Source organism: Calonectris borealis, chromosome 6 (genome assembly GCF_964195595.1).
Source record: "Calonectris borealis chromosome 6, bCalBor7.hap1.2, whole genome shotgun sequence".
In the NCBI taxonomy this organism is placed as follows: domain Eukaryota; kingdom Metazoa; phylum Chordata; class Aves; order Procellariiformes; family Procellariidae; genus Calonectris; species Calonectris borealis.
In genome coordinates this window covers 2,300,631-2,320,979 of record NC_134317.1, presented here as the reverse complement: position 1 = coordinate 2,320,979, position 20,349 = coordinate 2,300,631, and the positions used below count along the sequence as shown (strand labels likewise).

The 20,349-nt window shown below is 37.9% G+C and overlaps 1 protein-coding gene across 1 annotated transcript in view; it reads right to left on the bottom strand.

Annotated features, from left to right (window-relative positions):
* NEB (nebulin) overlaps positions 1–20,349 on the bottom strand; it is a 143,446-nt gene that overhangs the window by 108,160 nt on the left and 14,937 nt on the right. The window contains exons 5-25 of the mRNA XM_075152645.1: positions 20,194–20,259; positions 15,677–15,721; positions 12,950–13,153; positions 11,904–12,011; positions 10,326–10,430; positions 9,975–10,079; positions 9,767–9,871; positions 8,915–9,019; positions 6,993–7,097; positions 6,689–6,796; positions 5,789–5,905; positions 5,011–5,112; positions 4,821–4,928; positions 4,622–4,726; positions 3,838–3,936; positions 3,262–3,366; positions 3,057–3,164; positions 1,829–2,140; positions 1,489–1,695; positions 715–819; positions 239–346 (exon numbers count right to left, since the gene is read on the bottom strand). Coding sequence (XP_075008746.1) covers positions 239–346; positions 715–819; positions 1,489–1,695; positions 1,829–2,140; positions 3,057–3,164; positions 3,262–3,366; positions 3,838–3,936; positions 4,622–4,726; positions 4,821–4,928; positions 5,011–5,112; positions 5,789–5,905; positions 6,689–6,796; positions 6,993–7,097; positions 8,915–9,019; positions 9,767–9,871; positions 9,975–10,079; positions 10,326–10,430; positions 11,904–12,011; positions 12,950–13,153; positions 15,677–15,721; positions 20,194–20,226 — 2,499 coding nt within the window. The 5' untranslated portion in view covers positions 20,227–20,259. The remainder of the gene's footprint in view (positions 1–238; positions 347–714; positions 820–1,488; positions 1,696–1,828; positions 2,141–3,056; positions 3,165–3,261; positions 3,367–3,837; positions 3,937–4,621; positions 4,727–4,820; positions 4,929–5,010; positions 5,113–5,788; positions 5,906–6,688; positions 6,797–6,992; positions 7,098–8,914; positions 9,020–9,766; positions 9,872–9,974; positions 10,080–10,325; positions 10,431–11,903; positions 12,012–12,949; positions 13,154–15,676; positions 15,722–20,193; positions 20,260–20,349) is intronic.

Here is a 20,349-nt window from a genome sequence, read left to right as displayed (position 1 = left end):
AAGTGGGTTAAGAAACCCAAAATGGGCAAGTGCAGTAGCATTTGCCTATCTAAAGCAAACAAGATGAGCATAAAATAAGTTCTACACAAACTAAGCCTTTTGGAAAGACTCAGAATCTCTTTCTCATACTACTGACTCTAGTGAGACTTGTGCAACATATGAGGTCTACCATATGGCCTGTAATGGACAACTTTTTTACTAAATAACTAAGAAAAGTATACCTGGAATAGATACTTACATCACTAGCAATGTTTCTTGAAGCCTTGGCTAGAGTAATTGGAATAGCATCAAGTGACACATTGTTCCCTTTAGCTATCAGATCATGGTAGCCTTGTTTATAATATGCCTAAAAAAGAAAATCCTTATTATTCCAGAGAACCTAGTAATCACATGAACTATATGCAAGTCAAAGCTACTCCTAAGCTACTCCAGGCAATTCTTTGGCAGCAGATGCAGTGGGGATCATATACAACTATCAGTCTTCATTTATGAGAACAGATTTATCTATTAATTAAATTAATTGAATGATTACATGACTAAATGGTATCTAGGTGGAAATTCAAATGACACCAAGAATGAAAAATTACAGTGATACAAGTCGATTATGTAGAACCGCATATCAGTGAAAGGAATCCGCAATAAGAGTGTATCTGTAACATATTACTCAAAAATTCATTAACAATGTGTAAAACATGTTGTAAAGAAGTCACTCACATCACTGACGTTAGCTGCATTGTATCTAGCTTGGATAAACTGTGGGACATCTGGGGTAAGAGTGTATTTATGTTTAACTTCCTCTCCAGAAGATCTGTAGAGTTTCTGTAAAATATATGATACAGAAATAAATCCTTCTTTCCTTGCATAGCTAGCCCCAGCTCACTGTAAATTGATGGTATATGTTTGATTTTGCAAATAAATGTACATTGCTGCCTATCTCATAAATATCGAGGCTGCACTTTTCATACAGAATTGTTGATCTTATTGATAGAAGTAATGCACGTTAAAAGCTCTATGCAGCCTTTACTCAGTAAAATTAAGCCCTTTAATGGACATAAAAACCCATTTCTGAAAGAGTGGGATAATAAGGGATGGTAGGAGAGTGTAACATAAAACAAAGCTTGCTGGTTTATAATGATGGGCATACTGTGACTCATCAAACATTCTGTAATTCATTCATTATTGTAGGTGGTAAAACATCAATAAACAACTTGAAAATTTCACATTTCTTAAATCAAATGTATTTCAAATATACTTAAAATATAAATGGACAGAATCAGTTGATGTGAACTGAAAGAGACACATAATTTCCATAGAGATTTGCAGATTTATACCAGGAAATTACTCCGGCAAAATCAGAGCACAAAACAATGACAATACAAAGAAACACTTTCAGGCTAATACTACTTTAAAAAATTTTAAAGACAATGCTCAACTCTTTAGTAGATACATCTTTACTTTGCTAAAACACCCTTTTCTTTCTCTACTTACATCATTGAGTTGAACTGAATTCTGTTTGGCTTGGACCATTACCGGAGAGTCCACCACACTTGTAAATTTAATGGTGTCCGGATGCTGACGATACTTCTTTTCATTCAAGGCATCTCCAGCTTTTTTAGCTTTTTCTACTTCTAGTGAGCCAATGGGGATCCAACCAATGCCTTTCATCCAGTTATTATAATCTGCTTTGTATGCATTCTAATAAAGGAGTGAAAACAATGTTTTAAAAGTTAGGAATTCGAAAAAACAATTCAAGGACCTCTCCTGACTCTTCAGAGTTTTTGCTTGAGGCATTCTCAAAGAAATTCTGTGGACATGAGGTTTTACTTACATCACTCTGAATCTCCATCATATTTTTGGTCAGCTCCACATTCATGGCATCTGGTAAATAAGTATAGTTGTGTAGGAGGTTCTTGTAATTAGCATTGCTGGCAATCTCTTGAGCCTTCTTGGCACCGACAACATTGACCATATCCAGTGGAATGTTGTACTTAGTTTTTGCTTTCTCATAGTCTTTCTTGTACTCTCGCTCAGACTGCATCTTGGCTACCTTCATATAATGAACGAGTTTGGGATCATCTTGGAGGCTCTTGAAGCCAACGAGTTTACCCTTGGCAAGTTCATAGGCTTTTTTATAGTTAACCTGTTAGAATATAATAGAACACGGAGAATATAATCTTAAGTGTAGTAACTTAGCAATAAGTAAATTAAAAGCAAAGGCTACCCCTTGTTTTCTACAAAGAGTATCCCTCACATTTAAGTCAGTGACCTTAATAAAACCATACACGTATTTATCTCTTACAATTCACTGCTACGCAAATCAGTTAGCTTTCAAAGTAGTGTTATCTCACTTGTACTGATCCTAAGAGGCAGAGGAGTCTTAAAATACTAAGGGACTTGTGTGAGGCCATCCCCAAGAATCTACCCAAAACCCAGTGATCATAGAATCATTAAGGTTGGAAAAGACCTCTAAGATCATCGAGTCCAACCATCAACCCAACAGCACCATGCCCACTAAACCACGTCCCTAAGCGCCTCATCTACACGTCTTTTAAATACTTCCAGGGATGGTGACTCCACCACTTTCCTGGGCAGCCTGCTCCAAGGCCTGACCACTCTTTCAGTAAAGAAATTTTTCCTAATGTCCAATCTAAACCTCCCTTGGCGCAACTTGAGGCCATGTCCTAGAGTCTTTCATCTCTTTTATGATCAGGCCTATAATTAAGGACAGAGAGAATTCAGGGGTCCACTGCTCATGGAGCTGTCACTAGTGACCTACTCCTCATGATCTTCCTTAACCATACTGGAGTGCAAGATAGCCTATTTATTCAAAGAGAATTACACAATGAAACAGCCTCTTTTATATGTAATTATACAAATACATTAATGAAGCAATGAAACTCCAATAAAAATATAACTGTGTTAAATACGACCAATAACATGCTCAAAAAAGGCAATAAAGAAGTTATCCTTCAGATATCCTTAATAAACATAATTGCAAACATTGTTTAAGTAAACTCTTTTGAATTAAACAGTTCCTTTAGGAAGGATGTACTTACATCACTGGCAGCCTGCCTAGCAGCCTTGGCAGCTCGGATAGGAATAGCATCACTTTTTAGATCATATCCCCTTGATTTTAATTCTTCCAATCCCGTTTTGTAATAGTTCTAGAAGAAAAGGTGAATTTTGAATGAACAGCTTCTAGCTAACAGAAACTTCATATTGTAAGTTGAATCAAGAGCTCTGGATTCAAAATATACTTACGTCACTAATATTGTAGGCGTTAACTTTAGCCTGTATAAACTGGGGCACATCTGGAGGGAGGTGGTACTTGTGAATAATTTCTTCACCTTTGGCTTTATACATTACCTGCAAAGAAAAATAAAGAAAGAAATTTAGCAGCCCAATGTTTATAGATTGTAAATGATTAATAATGCTGAGTGACACAACTTAAAGATCTGTTACCTCACTCACAAAGAAAGACAGAGATGAAACCCTAGTCCTTGCCAAGTGAATGGTATAAACCCCATTGACTTAACTGGTGCAAAGAATACATTAAGAATGATGGACATAAACAAAATTACAAACATACACACTAAAAATTGACACGAACAGCCAATTGAAAAACTAAAAAAATGTGATTTCCAGGTGATCTTCCACTGGAACACAACTGCGAATACACACAAATGTTTTTGTGCTTGTGTGCATGTATATGCACACACATTCACCTACACATTCATATCAGGACTTCTCTTAAAACTGGATGATAAAGTGAAGGTGGTCACAGTGCAGAAGTTGATAATGTCAGAGTGTAGCAACATGTTTTCTAAGTTTACTTACATCACTCAGCTGTTTGCTATTGATCTCTGCCTGCTTCTGTACTGGAGAGTCAGTCACTTGAGTAAATTTGGTTTGATCAGGATGCTTTTTGTAGGCGTGCTGAAGGAAGATAATAAATACATTTGCAGAAAATGCATATTAGCAAAACTATTTTATAAGACATAGCAATGTAGCATTACTTGGGACAGTTAGCAGTTATGGCATGTGTGCCGATAACCACTGTCATGCGCAATGGTTCTCATGTTACTTCTTAACATAATCAGAGAGCAAATAAATTTTTTAAAGTATTTTTGAAGTATTAATGTAAAATATTTTGAACAGGTATATAAATATTAAAATGTATAGAATACATTATAATATAGTATACACATTATAGTATATACTTTTTAGTATATTATATACAAATGTATATTTAAAGTATTTTCCAAGTATTTATAAAGTAAACAAAATTAGTATTAATAAAGTAACTTAAGTACTTTTAAAGGATTAATATAAAAATATGTTGACTTAGAGCAGGGAAATGCTTGAGGCTCATTCTTCATTTTGGTACTATTCCTCTAACTTGTTAAAAAAAATATTGTGCTATATCTGTCTTGATCACTAGATGTCACAAAAGGCTCTAAATGACAGATGAATATGGTTTTTAAAAGTCACGTATGCTAACAAGGCCAAATTCAAAATCATCTAAGTTAACAGGAATCACTCTGTAAATTTCCACATGCCTCAGAAGCAGATACTCTGCATGTAATCGGCTACTCGGTAACCACTGCTGTCCTGTACTTACATCTTTACACTGCTCTAACTTCTTAATAGCTTCGTACTCTTGAGTTATGGTCTGAGGGAAGTAGCATTTTGTCTTTTCGTCCTCATAATCTGCTTTGTAATTTTTCTAGGAATAAAATCAACATTCAGTAAGAAACCATAATTGAGCTTTCTCTGAAATTAAAGTATGATGGTGAAAACAGAATGATTGACACACTTACATCACTCTTCATAGCTTCAACTTTCATGCAGTGTGTATGATGTGGGTCCTCAAAGCTGCCCACATAGTGTCCTAAAATATTCTTTTGATATGCATCTTTATATTTTACCTGGAAAAATAATCACAAGTTGATAAACAAAAGTAATCAAGAGTGTCAGTACTGAATGACATAACATAAATCAAATACATACATCACTAAAATTCTTCAAAACACTGTCAGTTTGGAACTTTGGTGTGTCACAGTAATTCATGCTGGTTCCTTTTGATTGTTCATAGGCTTCTTTGTATAATTTCTGCAAAAGAAAAAAATGTCACATAATGCAGTAGATTTCACTGCAGCTCACTCACAACACATTAAAAACGACAAGAGTAAAATTGTGAAATGATGGCAAAGAAAAGCTTTCCCAGAAGACTGAAAAACAGATAGCACTTTCTTCCCAATGATTTTATAAAAAAACTTTTTTTAGTGACTCTTAGGTTTGTAAGGGAAGACAGAAAGGTCTGACAAATGGTTTTTGAACTTCTGACACTGAGAAATATGCAATCTCTTTCCATACAGATGAAAACAGCAAGAAGAGAGAAATCAAGAAAGCCATTACAGTGAGTAACCAGAATACAATATATATAAATATGCAAAAGTACCACATATTCTATCATTATCGGCATCAGCTGAAGTTCCTTAAAACAGTAAGGACAAAACTGTCACCTTGTGATCCATTTTCCACAGGGACCTAAATGAACTATACAGTAATTAGCTATCCTCATAACATGCCACAGCTATTGTACACTCTGCTGTGGAGAAATGACTCCTTATCTATACTGTTCTGGTTGGTGGTATCTCATGACAAATATCGGCCTATAAAACTAAAAATACTAAGAGATCCAAAGGAGAACCCCTGGGAAGAAATTATGAGTTTGGTTTATTGTACATGACTGAAAATCATCCAGCTGTACTTCGATAATACTTACATCACTCAGCGCATTTCCTGCAGCTTTTAATTGCCTCAGCAATGGGTTCTCTGTAGCAGGAAGCACATTATAATCTGCCACAGCTTTGTTCTTTTCATAGTCTGCTCTGTATTTTATCTTTTTTTTAAAAAAAAAAAAGGGTAAGGTTTTAAAAATCAGTATTAAAATCAGTATTAAAAGCCAAACACTCACTAGCCTATATCATCTTGAACTTTTCAGGAAAATTTCCCGTTTTTTAACTTACAATTCAATTCATGATGGCAAAGGACCATGAAAGGCACTCAGATCACAGGAGTGCATCGATGACAAGACGGGAGGCAGGGTCAGAAGATAAGTGAGAGCTATTTAGCAGATGTCCCCACCTCTAAGCCCCTCTCCAAACATTGTAATTTTTCAAATATCAGTTGACACCTCAGAATAGTCACATTCTTACAATTAATGACATAAGATTGTCTTTGCTGATGCATATACTATTGCAGAAAACACAGAAGCCAAACAAATTCTGTATTTTGAACAAAAGATGGGCCAGCAAAACATCATTGAGATACACTGAGCAAGGATGAATAAATATGAAAATACTGAGCCAAATTCAGCCAGCTTAAGTTGGTCTTGGTTAACAGTATTGATTTGTTCCAACTAAAAATCAGGCACGTAACATAATCAGGACAAACAATGAAGCAAATTCTATTTCACTGAAAGAAATTCTACTTCATGGGTACTATTGTGGAAGATCATAAGCATGGCTAGGAGTTGTTATAAGCTTCCTAGTGGAAAGCACAAAGAATACATCTTTTCCATATAAGAAAATATTTCTGACACTTGACAAAAGAGTTACAGCACAAACTGGCCTGACTTCAGAATTATACTCAAACTAAACAAATGGGAGCACACATAACATACCTTACTGACGTTATTTGAAACTCGCTTATTAGCTTCATACTCTGGAGTTTCAGTCTGCATAAAGTAGATTTGGTCTTTCATATTTTCAAAGTCTTCCTGGTATTTTCTCTATTAGGAACAGAGACAAACAGACAACAATGTATCAAATGCACTTACATTATAAATCAGACATCCATGAAGTAGCTTATTTAGGAAAAGAGAAATACCACAAATGGAGCAGGCAAAATGAATCAGTATTTTCCAACGTTAACATAAACAGAGGATAAAGCTGTTCATTTCAAGTTTTTCTGAAAAATTCACTTACCATACTTATATTTTCTGCATTCATTTTTGCAACTGCAACATCATAGCATGGAGTTTGACTCCACTTGCCTTTGATCTTGTTTTCATAGTCCTCGTGGTAAATAATCTATAATGAAATAAAAAAATAAATTTTAATCCCCAAGATACAGCTCAATTTTCACTTGACAGATCTGTTTTTAAAAGTCTTTTTAAAGTCGCTTCACATTTTACATCTGCCTTATAACCACTATATCAGTTATTGTCAAAACCACCTTAAATATGATTTGGCCTAACCACTTCAGTATTCAGTTATTTCTCTTAGTACCTTCCCTGAATAGGTAAAATAAGTCAGAAGTTATATTGACTGTTAATAAGACAGTTATTAATAAGAAAATCTCTCTATGAGACATCACTAACATATACCTTTATTCTGTTTTCTCACTGGTCACATAATATTGGCACCTAGTATTGCCCATTGGTTAAGCCAGAATTTACTGTTATTCCTGCTGAAACTTGTTATAAGAAAACTCTTTCAATATATGGTTTGCCTGATATATGTGATTTCTATTAGATTATATTCAAGTACATGGAAATCAAGTACCAACTGCTTGAACAGACCGTTCCTGTCTGTCTAATAACAAAACACCTTCCCGAATTTTGACTCAGTGTTCCAAATGCGTTTTCAGCCACAGCTGCGTTGCCTATCACAAAAAATAAAACCTCTCCAATGCCTTTTTAATTGTAACCACATTGATATAGAACGTATATGCCAAAAACAACCTTAAAAAAATTCTACATTTTATTGTTTTGGACATACATATATAGCTTACTATTTTATTCATTTCAAAGAATTATGATACTGATCTTGCTTTTTACATGTCTAAAGATTTTCTTGATGACAATTTAGCTTTTACGCTATGGAAGAGTAAGATGCTAGAAATTTTCTCTAAATTAAATACTGTCTTCTGTCACCTTCCAAATGGGTTCACTGCAATATTTTTAGTGGCTTTGCAACGATAAGTGAATACTGTAACTCCCTAATCTTAAACAGCAGATAATTTTCAATACACAGAAATAAAATCATGTGTGTCCTCATCATAATAGCTAAATTTTGAACTGAGTTAAAATTCTACTTCTGCCTTACAAGATTATGTGACTTAGTTCCAGTTTTTTCAGCAAAAGTTTCAGAAATACAGGTCTTCCTGTATTTCATTTCAACTCCTGCATTCCTCAGCTGTGTTTTATTCTAAGTATACCTGAAACACATTGACAAGGACTGGTGCTAAAGTCTTTGTTAATTATGCCACACAGTTATGGAATTTAATGTTGAATGTTACTTGTTAATTCACCATGCAAATCAGGAAATGGTTATCTAAATTGCCAGACATTTCCATTGATTGGTATCCATGAACTTAAGAATGCTTGGGATATGTACGCGCACAATGGTTTGACACTGAAATGAACATTTAGAATGTATTCTGCGCAGTTGACCTAGGCAACTTTTCAGCAAAATGGGATTATTCCTTGTAAGCAAGTAATTCACTCCAAAACCAGATATATATTTACGTGTCATTGTTTACATTTAAGAGAACAGCAAAATGGATGTTGTTTACTATTTCCTCCTGTAAACACAGAAAGTGTAAAGCAGGAGACAAAAAAAAGAGGGAAGATAGGAAGTAATGTGTCTATGGTAGAAGCCGAAATGTTTTGTGAAAACTAAACTCACCAACAAGAATAAAGTTTAGCCTTTCCCATGAGACTGGGCAGGATTTTCTCTGAGACATTTGAGGAAGAAAGGAACTGATTTTCGCCACTGAAAATCACAGGTGTCTTCATAGGAGCTCTGGTCTTTTCTTTTGCTTTCCCTTTCTTTAGCTACCTTTTTGCCTCTCTAACTCCAAAAGTGAGGTTTCTACAGAAAGAAGGGCACTGCATTCTACTCACATCACTCAGCTGCCTTGTCACTTTCTTGGCTTGTTCCACGTCAGGTGGATCTGGCAGAGAAGTATATTTAGATTTTCGTTCATCATGCCCTTTTTTGTAGACAATCTGAAAATATAAAAGAAGTAAACATTTACAATAACTACCAACTTAAGCATCAGAACAATTACTCTTAGCTCTGCTAACACCACCATTAACAAAAGTAGTTCTGTCCACAGCTCCTGCAGCATAAACTCTTTCAATCAATGTATTCTGGAAAACTACTGAGAAGTCTCTTGATAAGAGACAGTGAAAAAGAATCAGTTCCCTGGGAAAGTTTTCAAGTATATTACACTGTCGCTCCTGATAAACATGGACTAGTGAACTTCTGGACATCAGCAAAATTCAGTGAAATCTTTACGTGAGCCCTGAAATCCTCGGTTGAAGAGTTTGCTGTATCTAAGTATCAGCAAATCACACAGCCTCACGAATGCCTGACTTTTCTTATCACTGTTTTAGAGAGACAGATTTGTAGACCCACAACAGCGCACTGGGCTTACGGCCAACCATGACAGTTTCTCCACACATTTTGAGAGATACTCAAGGTCTCCTTACTGATTACCTCAGAAGATCTTTAATAAATTAATTATTTCATTCATTCATAATCTAGCATCAAATTGCCAACAGATTTATACTCTATATAGAGTACATACTTTCCTACTGAAATAGCACTACTATCAGAGCTATCAGTGCACACCTACGCATTTTTATTTTCTGTTCCATTATGAAGTTTTCATATCTAGTCAAAGTCCACCACAAAGACTATCAAGTTACACGTAACAGTGACCCAACTGTCAGTCAGGCTTTGCTACTTACATCACTCAGAGTCTTTTGAGCCTGCGCCACCCTTCTGAGCTCTGGACTGTCACTGTATGGATAGAATAACGTTTTGTCTCCTTCCCAGTCTTCGGTATAGAGTTTCTTAAAAACAGAAAAATGCCAGAATACTCATTATGAATTGATCTCTGACTTGGAATGCTTCTTGCACTTCAGCTGCCTAGACCTGTGATTTTTTTTTTCTTACCTTACTGAACATTGCTGTGTTTTTTATTGCATTCACAAGCTCTGGAGCATCAGGGGGAAGCAGGTACTTGTCCTTAGTCTCCTCCCAGTTCTGCTTATATAACACCTGGAAAGAAAGATCAGCAGGTTGTTTACTCTATTATTAGAAAAATATTTACATTTGTGAATAAACTAACTGCTCTAAAGATTTTTTTCAAAGTGAAAGTCTCAAACCAGTGACATTTCATGACATCAGTTGGAAACTGTTCTATAAACATTGCTTTAGTGCCTTGAGCTCAAAACTTCATTCATATCAGTAACCTCATGATCCACTAATGTTCACAACCCTTCCAGAAAGTCGGAACTTGCTCACCTTGCTCACTTGCTGTGACACCTTCTTTGCATGTTCTATATCCTTGGCCTTTTCATCAACGTGGCAAATAGTTCTAGCAACTTCACCAGCCATGCGGTATTTAACCTAGATCAATGCACAACAAAAGACATGTATTCTCACTGCAAAAACTGACAGGTTTTTTTAAAAGCAGAATATTGACATTTTTACACTTAATACTGTAAACACCCAAAATCTGAATTCAGTAACGCATTTAGGACTAGTTGTTCCTTAGAAATGAAGCCTATGGAAGCAAACGGATTTTGTGAATTAACTGAGAAAGAAGTGCAGCTTTGAGACAGTTTCCAGAGCTGTGAATCCAAGTTAGAGGTAGTGTCCTTCTGTAATCACAGAGTTCTTTCTAAGAGTACTTCCAACCTGTATAATGAGATAGAGAGAGCCGCATGCTATGCAGTACATCTCAATTTCACAGTTCATTCCCATGTAAACACTAGTTGTAGTGTCAAAGACAATATAGCCACATCACCATGGTAAACCAGCAGCTTGGGCACAAAAATCATCCTAATGCAGTTACATCACTTCCAGCTTGACAGCAGGTTCAGTCAGCATTAGCACATGGATTGCTGCATCACACTCCTCAATATATCCTAAAGTCAGGAGTGGAGCAGAATTTAATGCACGCTCTCCTCCTGAACACCGGTTAGGTTAGGTGACTACCCTTTCAGCTGTAGGGGTTCCCATTCCTAAGGACTCAACTCTCCCTATTTACTGTATGAAGAATTAAGAAGTCTTTCCAGGTGGATTTCAGTTTGCCAAACTGTGAGGTGTATTGTTGAAAGGTAGACTAGCATTGCTTAAAAGAAAGAGGGGAGGATGAGCTAGCTTCCAGAACTATAGGCACTGCATCAGTGGGGCAATTATACTTGGTCTAGCTTTTAAAGGCAGATCACTAGGAGTGGGATTCACACAGAGGGGACAACACATCTTGGAAAATCCCATAGTAAATGGCATGATGTACAGAATTTCATTTTGCAACACTTGGAGAATCTAAGCATCACTTTTCCAGTATCTCTTTAGAAAACTGACTTTCAGTTGCTTTATGAAAACAAAAATGTTTAAACACATTTTAAAAACAAAATTCTAGGGTTATCTAGTTGCGCACTGGGTTATAATATCCAGCGCACAACTTAACCTCAACAAAAATTCATCAGGCACATCATTGTCCTGACTGCAGACATAGTGTGTGGAATCTTCAAATTCAATGATATGGACATCGCCATCATCTCCTGTGCCTGTAACTTCTGATCAGAAATTTTCAAACCTCTTCAGGCACAATGAAACAGAACTATTATTCAGCTAAAAAGGAACCATCACATCTCCCTTCATGAAAGGCCTAAATTCCAACCTACATCACAGAACTCAAATTGCCATATACTCTGTATTCCTTGCTCTCATAATCTGATAAAGTTTCTGCTAAACATTCAGATTGCCTTATCACAATATCATCAAAAAATTATCACTTCTTATCCAACATTTAAAATTGTGACTCAGTTTGCTTCTTTACCACTCAGTAAATATTTTTTGTTACAACAATTCTACCTCACTGAGCTGGTCTTGCACTTTCTTGATTCTCCGAATTTCTGGGGTATCAACTGTGGAAGCATATGGCTTTCCTTTTTCTTTTCTGTATTTTTCTTTGTACTTGTTCTGAAAGAAAATAATGACAAATATAATTAAGACATATCCTAAAGCTCTGGCAGAAATGTATGCAGCAATTATTGATTTATTTATCTGGTTAGTATAGGAATTTTGGGCAGATTATTTAATTATACAAACTGGCATTACTCAATTACATTTGCAGAGTCATTCTTATTTTAACCAGTAAAATGACTGTCTTCCATCTGACACAGCAGAAAAATTCCATTTCTAGCTTTAGCCTGTTTTAGATCACCTCTAATTGATTATATTCTCCTTAGGAGCTTGATATTGATAAATTTACAGTTATTTGTTTCAGTGACCAAAGATAAGGAAAATACGTGGGTTAGGGTAGCAGTCCTAGACCTATGATCTCACATAACCCTTAAACAGCGAATGCTGGCAGGTAATATACTTTAAAATTTAGGAAGAGGGATCTGATACCATCTGCATCAGTGCAGAGCAATTGTTTTCCACTTTTCACAACATTGTACAGTATTGGTCCACTAGACTTTGGTATCCCGTACCAGGAATTTAGGTTGGTGCTTGTTCCTATATACTGTGCACAAGAATTTTTTTTTATATATATATAGAGGGATAGAGAAATATATTACTATAAAAAATATTGAGGTTTGCTATTCAATAGACATTAGTCCCCGTTATCTTCCTTCACTCGGACATCCAAGTCAGTGCAGGAGTCCTATTAACTGACATCTCTGACAATCTTCAGCCATCTGCCTCAAGCCACTTTTTGTGCCTAATGATTACCTAATGCACTTAAGCAAGAAATGGGCAAGAAATTGGCTAATTCAAAGAAGCAAATAATACTAATACACATCACGAAATGAAGTATAGGAGACAAAATAGTAGTATGAAAGTTTGCAATAATACCTATTAAATATTTTTAAAGCTGGTGTTCCTCAAGAAATAAAAGACATGGGACAATTTACCTCACTGAATAGGTCCTTCATTTTATTACTATGTTGCAGATAAGGTGTCAAAAACTTAGATGGATCCACTTTTGTCCGTATTGTCTTCTTTCTGACTGGAGGTGCTGCATCCTCAACAGAAGGTTTTTCACGCTCAACAGTATAGGTGGTAGTTTTAGGACCTGTGAAGTCTGTGCTAATGGTCTCAGTGATCTCAGTGACCACCTGGGAATAAAGAAAAAAATAATTACTTGCTTTATAACTATAAATCATCATTTTATGAAACGCATTTTTCACCTCCCCTATCTAGTAAAAGGATGCTCAGTTCTTATCCAGGAACCACCTGCAAGACAGAAAATCAGTGACACTTTTCTTACTGGGATTACCCAGTATGCCTACTATACATCACCCAACCTAAAAAAATCCACAAGGAATTAACTGACTGGCTGATTTCTGTATCAAGCTCAAGTAATTATCCTCCAGAGGAGCTGGGAGAGTGGGGCTCCTGTTGCCTCTGTTCTATATGCATAACTTCCACTGGCATCAGGGGAGTTCTCAGGTGGGACCACCGGCTACTAAAACCAAAGTGTAGAAATGTTCTCAGTGCTGAAGTTGTGTTGAAGACACACGTCACACAGCCAGGGCTCCTAATCATGTCACTGGAAGTAGTGAAAGCAGGTCAAAAGTACATACAGTCATTCAAAAAGATTATCGTCTTCTTCCAAAAGGAAAGGAACAGACACAGCAGACAGACAAGACCAAGTCTTTGGGATCTTGTAGTAAGTACACGATGCACCAGCTGACTGAACAAACACCTCAAATCCACCTTTTCTACTAAACTACGTTTTCTCATAGCCAGATGACAATCATGGCAGAGACATAGCTGAGATACTTATATAATCAATTGATCAAGCATCCATTGGAAATAAGCCCTTAATTAATTTAAATGGTTTATGTACTTGTTTATCAACATATTCATGCTGTAAGCAGTGATTTTAATACTAAGATTCTAATTAAAAGCATTTAAAAATAATTATTACAACTTAAAAATGTGCTCCAAAATCACCTGAGTGTCAAGTTTTATTTCATATCAGTTAGCTTTAAAAAAAAAGCACCTTTAAAAGAGAATGCATGAAGCTCAGATTTCTGATAGCTATTTGCATCAGTATGAGACAGACTAGAAAATACACCAAGCATTAAACATTGAATTGAGAAGTATACAAAACTTAAATTACAGTTTACTATGTGAACATTAATTGCATTTCACTAACACTGTCCCAAGATGCTATTAGTTACTCCAGCACCACCACAAGTTTCTCTCTTACAACTCGTTTCAAACATACAAGTGTTCATCTAAGTTTTGGTACTGAAAGCATGGGAGCGTTTGAAACCTGTCTAGGCGGACACTGCGAACAGCACTACCCGGTGTTAGCTTTATAACAAAACAGTGAAGCTACGTGCTTTTATAAAAAGTTGTAATATATTTCTAAAACTTGGAGAGGCTTGATTCTGAAAATATGGCATTTTGTACAAAAAAATGCTTTTACTTTCATATGATAACTCATAGGACCACATGACGCTAATGCATTAGACTATATTTACAGCTTGTGGGAAAAGATCTAACCACATTAGCTAGAAAGACATTCGTACTCATATGCAATTCTTCATTCCACAATACTGTTTTCAAAAACTGATGCAAATCAGACACAGAAATAATCAGTCATGCTATTGCTCTCTTTAAATCCGGGAGCCCTTTAAGTCTGGCTACAGATTTTAGAACACCTGATGAACGGAGTGTTGAATTAATCTTAAAAATAGTAAGATGGCAGTCTTCCTTCAAAAGTGTAGTCCTGGATTACTTGCCCAAACAGTATTAATCAAATCGTGTTTTATTAAACTAAAAATATAGGAAGACTTTGGGAACAGATCCTTTGTTTGGAAGGAAACACACTCACAAAGTGAAAATTAAGCTTTTGCTTCCGCATAAACCTATGCCATAAAGAACATTTCATGGTAATATAGCAGAGAGTTGGGTTATAACTATATTAGAATTTCAAATTATGGTAATAACTCCTTGGCGCCTCAAATATTCCTTACCAGTGACATGAAAAAAATCTGCAAACCACCACTTTTTGGTGAAATTACACAAGGTGAAAGGAACACAACTGATACACGTAAACTGGTTTCAGGCAGAATCTTTTTATATTTCTCTTCGAACAAGGTTAAGTATAATGCATGTATGTACCTGTTGTTCCTCTACGGACATATCTAGTCACTTTCACACCCTTGATAATTCTGTTCATCTTTAACACTAATGATTGGATTTTGTCAATATGTTACCCAAGTAATCTTCCTGCCTGTGTTTCTTGTTATTAACATAACCTGTTGCTTCATTCTGTCAGCTCCTGTGCAAACACCTGCTGGGCAGGAGCAAATGGAAGACTATCAGCAACACACAAGACAGGACAGAAATTAGCACAGTCCCCTTCTGATGGACACATCCACAACTCCTTCTAATGGAAACCAAAGAGCGGCAGATAGGATACTCAGAACAAGCTAGGAGTTCTCCAGATCACCCCACAACAGGGTCTTGCAGAGGAAATAAAGTATTAAGAAGCAACTGTTTCACCAATACTTGTGTGTTTAATATGAAAAATTAGTCCTCAGAATACAAAAGGCCACTAATTTAGCATTATGCATTAATTACATGCATATATACACCACATGCAACATCACAGGGACCTTTACCTCATGTGGTTCACCCTCTTCAATAATTGTCTCTTCAATGTAGTACTATTAAAAGAGAAAAAAAAATGTTAGGCCAGATCATACAGAATAGCAAATTGTAGTTTCTGTTAAGCTGTTTTAAAAACACACTCTGGAGAAAAAGGACTGTGGTTCATAAGTACCTATGTAGTCACATTTGCATCCTTGGTAATTCTGAACATCTGTTCACTTTTTGCACTAATGATTGGATGTTTTCCATACAGTCCTCAATTAATCATCCTCCCAAGTAATTAATGAAGGATCATTATCTAATTTTACCCACAAGAGGGAAGACAATGATGACCACACTAAAAGAAAGAATCAGCATCCAAAAAACCAGGATTTTCCAAGTATTTGGTAATAGGCTGGGAGGACTGCAATAGGTTTCTCTCTCTAAGGCTGCCCTCGGAGTTGTTCCTACCTACAGATCCTTGAAGGACACCAAAAATCACTGGCTGCCAGCTAGACTTTGTACCACGGATCACAGTTCTGAACTCAGCAGCCCAGTCAATTTTCCACCCACTTTATAGTCCACTTATCCATCCCACATCTATAAATTTGGTGATGACTATGGGAGACTGTTTCAGAGGTGTTCCTAAAGTAGTCAAGGTATGCAACATTCTCTGGTCTCCCCTTGTCCATAACAGCAGTGAACTCATTATAAAAAGCAATGAGTTTGGTCAGCCATGATTTGCCCTTGATAAATCAATGTTCACTGCTCCCCATGACCTTCATGTCTTTCATGTGTTTAGAAATAGCTTCTAAAAGGATTTGCTCCATAGCCTTCCCAAGGACTGAAGTGAGGTTGACCAGCCTGTAGTTCCCTGGATCTTCCTTCTTGCCTTTCTTGAAGATGGGTATGACACCTGTCCTTTTCCAGGCACCAGGAACATCCTTGCATCACTATGAGCTTTCAAAGAGCATAACAGCCTTGCAATGTCATCAGCCATTCCCTCAGCATCCCTCGATCCACCCCCTCTGGTCCCACGGAACTATGTACATCCCAGTGGGCTAAGTCATCTCTAACTCTGTCTTCCTCTGCTGTGGCTACCACTTCGCTCCCATGTCTCTGCTAGGAAGCTCAGAGATGTGGAAGACCATAGGACAAGCCTTATCAAGGCAAAAAAGGCTTCAAGTACCTCAGTATTTTGCCTGTTCCTTGTCACTAGCTTCACTGAACTATGGTCCCACACTCTCTTAGCTTTCCTTTTGCTGCTGATGGCACTTGCAGAAACCTTTCTTGCTGTTCTTCAGCTGGCTTCAACTCCAGCTGAACTTTGCCTGCGCACGTAGGAATGGCGCTTATAATATCTCATGTCTTTATGTTCCTCCCAAGTGGCCTGTTCCTGCTTCCACCTTCAGTACACTTCTTTTTTTGTGTTTGAGCTCAGTCAGGAGCTCCCTGTTCAACCATACCAGTCTTCTGCTGTGTTTGACTTCTGCACATTGGACTGAACCATTCTTGCGCTCTGAGAAAATTGTTTTTGAGGATCACCTAGCTCACCTGGGCCCCTTTGCCCTCCAGGGCTGTTTCCCATGGGATCTTCCCAAGCACGTCCCTGAACAGGCCCAAATCTGCTCTTCTGAAGTCCAGGATTGTAATTCCATTTATCTTGCTCACTCCTCTCTGAATCTTCAACTCCACAGTCTCGTGGTCTCTGCAGCTGTGGCTGCCCTTCATCTTTGCATCTTCCACCAGTTCTTTCTTGTTTGTGAGTAGCATGTCCAGCAGAGCATCCCTCCCTGTTAGTTCATCAATCAACTGCATCGAGAAATTTATCTTCAATGCTTTCCAGAAATCTCCTAGGTTGCTTGTGCCCAGCCATAGGCTCTTCCAGCAGATACTAGGGTGGTTACAGCCATCCATAAGCACAAGGGCTGTGCCTGTGAGGCTTTCTCCAGCTGCCTAAAGAAGTTCCCAGGGTGCTACATCTACTCTAAAGTGGCAGATCTGCAGATGGAGTATGAACCTTCCTCCTGTTGCCAGAAGCCATGATCTTCCTGCCTCGGCCACCCTGACGGCCACCCTCCATCACCCTATTTAACCAGGGTCTCCAACTGGCACTCCTTCCTCGCCATGTGTGGCTCTGCTTTTCATGAAGGTGCTGTCAACCTCTTCTTCACGTCCATGATGGTGCAAAGCCTGCTCACCTCTTCCTTCAGCAACCTGCAGTGCAACTGAGTGACCTTACCAGAACACACCTCCCACCGGAGATCAAGGGCAACACCCTTGCCTGCAGCGGGCTTCGCTCCCCCGCTAGCAGCTTCCCTTTCCCCACAGCGGCCGGGAGCCGGAGCCAGTTCCGACCAGAGCCGCTGCGCAGACGCAGACCCGCCGCCGCCCTGCTCGCCACTTGCTGAGGCCACACAGAAAATGGCGGCCGCACGATGGCGCCGTCCCGCCGGCGCGGGAGATGGCGGCCGCGCTGAGAGGAGCCGCTCGCGCCGAGGCTTCACCGCCCCGAGGCTTCGCCTTCCATCTCCCCTCGCTGCTTAGTGAAGAAAAAAGACATTTAAAGGTATTGCTCCATCCGCTGCAGTAAACAGCAGCTATTTGATTCAAAAGGTGCTTAACTTGCCACTGACTTCCAGAAAGCAGAAAATGTAAAATGCAGGTTTTCTTTTTGAAAATCTCCTCAGCAATTATTTGCTTGGGGTCACATGCCAAAACCGTGGGAACAGAAAAACCTTTGAATCAAGCCCTAAAAAAATTCTGATTAAAATTCAAGCCCTTTTCCCAAGCTTCTACTTCAAAGTTAGGTTCCCGTAACTAGCCCATGCTTTTCAAGCTGTCTCATACTGGGCTGTTTTGAGGCAATTTCTGCTCACTGGCCCTATACTGTGTTTGACCCACCTTCCACAAAGCCGCAGGTAACTCAGCGGCAAAGATTTCTGTCATTCACTGTGGTTTTTTGCACATCGCAAATAGCTACAATGTCCGGTGCAGGCTAACAACTCCAGAGAAAGAAAAAATAGTATCTTAAAATCCGCAGTGTTTTCTCAGCCACTCATTATTCAGCAATAATTTTCTACTCTTTCGGAAGATGAATTTCTGATAGAACTCTTGGAGGTTGAAATAGGTCATTCATATAGAAGTGGAATTCTTGTTAAGAAAACTCTGGAAAGGCTTAAGCTGCCTTAAAATTGTACCAGATGCTATTGTTCCTGTTTTATTTAACTTCTCACTATGAATATCTCGAGGGAAGCTACTAAAGCAGCACCATCTCGGTCTGTCCTAGGGATGTGGTTACAGGAAAGCAGTCGGTGAAAATTAAAAACAAAGAATGAAACAGAGTTGTGTAGACAAAAAGCACAACATACCATAATTCCAGCAGCAACAAATAAACACTGACAGCAAATAAATATGCATTTTGTTACAGGGAGCACATAATGCTCAGGAAGCATAAAGGCAGTTACAAGTAACATGAAAACTTAATGAAGGACTGGAGTCTTTATAACTCAGTGGTACAATGTCTTCAAAATGGACTTTACGAACGGTAACGCTTATTTTGCAAACCACATTTAACTAATTCAACTGGCAAACCATTTGACTTTGCTTCATTCGCTATTTGAAATGTATAAAGTCGGCAGTCAGGGCTCAATGCTGTCACACTGCCTGAAATCAACAGTCCATTGAACATAGTATGGAGATAAAAAGTTGTGGGATGTCTGTATTTGTGCTATCTTCTTTTCCTCAAACACTGAGCAATTTGTTATAATCACTTATGTATTTCATTACACATAATTTAATTTCAGAACAGTAATAATGCAATGGGTAAGACCACACTGTTTGTTAACCTCATATACTCTTTCAACAGCAAAGTCATTATTCCAACGGCACTCGCTCATAATAGTAAGCTGTAGACTCCCCAGTTCCTGGGGATTCTTTTGGTCAAATTGCTGAGACTAAATAATTAGGCATATAACTGTGAGTTTAAATGACCTATCGGCAAATTAATCCCTGATCCAACTCCATGGACATCTACAGGTTTAAATCTAGCTCCACCTCTGCAACTTCTAAGGCTAAATTGGTTAATGGTACCTTGGTGGCATGAAACTGCTGCATTTCTGCATTGCAGCGGGCACAGAGGCGAGGCTAGAAAGTGGCTTCCAAAGTCATCCTCTCTAGCATGGATTGGATGACGGAGGGCAAGCCAGGAGGGAGAAGAGATGGCCCATTGCATCTATAATTATGCAGAAGAGTAATCACAAAAGCTTGCCATGCGGGTGTGCAATGGTTACAATCCTTATTTAAACAGAGAAACTATGACAGGAACCAGGGAGACTTTGCTCCACTGAGAGCAACTTTGTTGTTGTTGTTGTTGTTGTTGTTGTTTTTCACTGATCAAACCATTTAATAGATATCCAATCATACCCTAATTTTCAGAGATAAAACATCAAGCAATCTTCCATGCTCATGAGCAATGTCTCATTAAAGTAATTAACATATTCATTCACAAGGCAGGAAACATATTTCTACTCTCAGATTTTCTTCTTACCTCCACAACTTCTTCATATTCTTCTTCCTCCATTTTGAGGGTATTCTTCTGTCTCTCGCCCACTCACTGGTCACGCAGCAAATGGAAGTGTGAATATACAGTATTAGCCGAAGACTGAAAGTACTATGAGAATAGTACAACATAGTCAAGTTCATA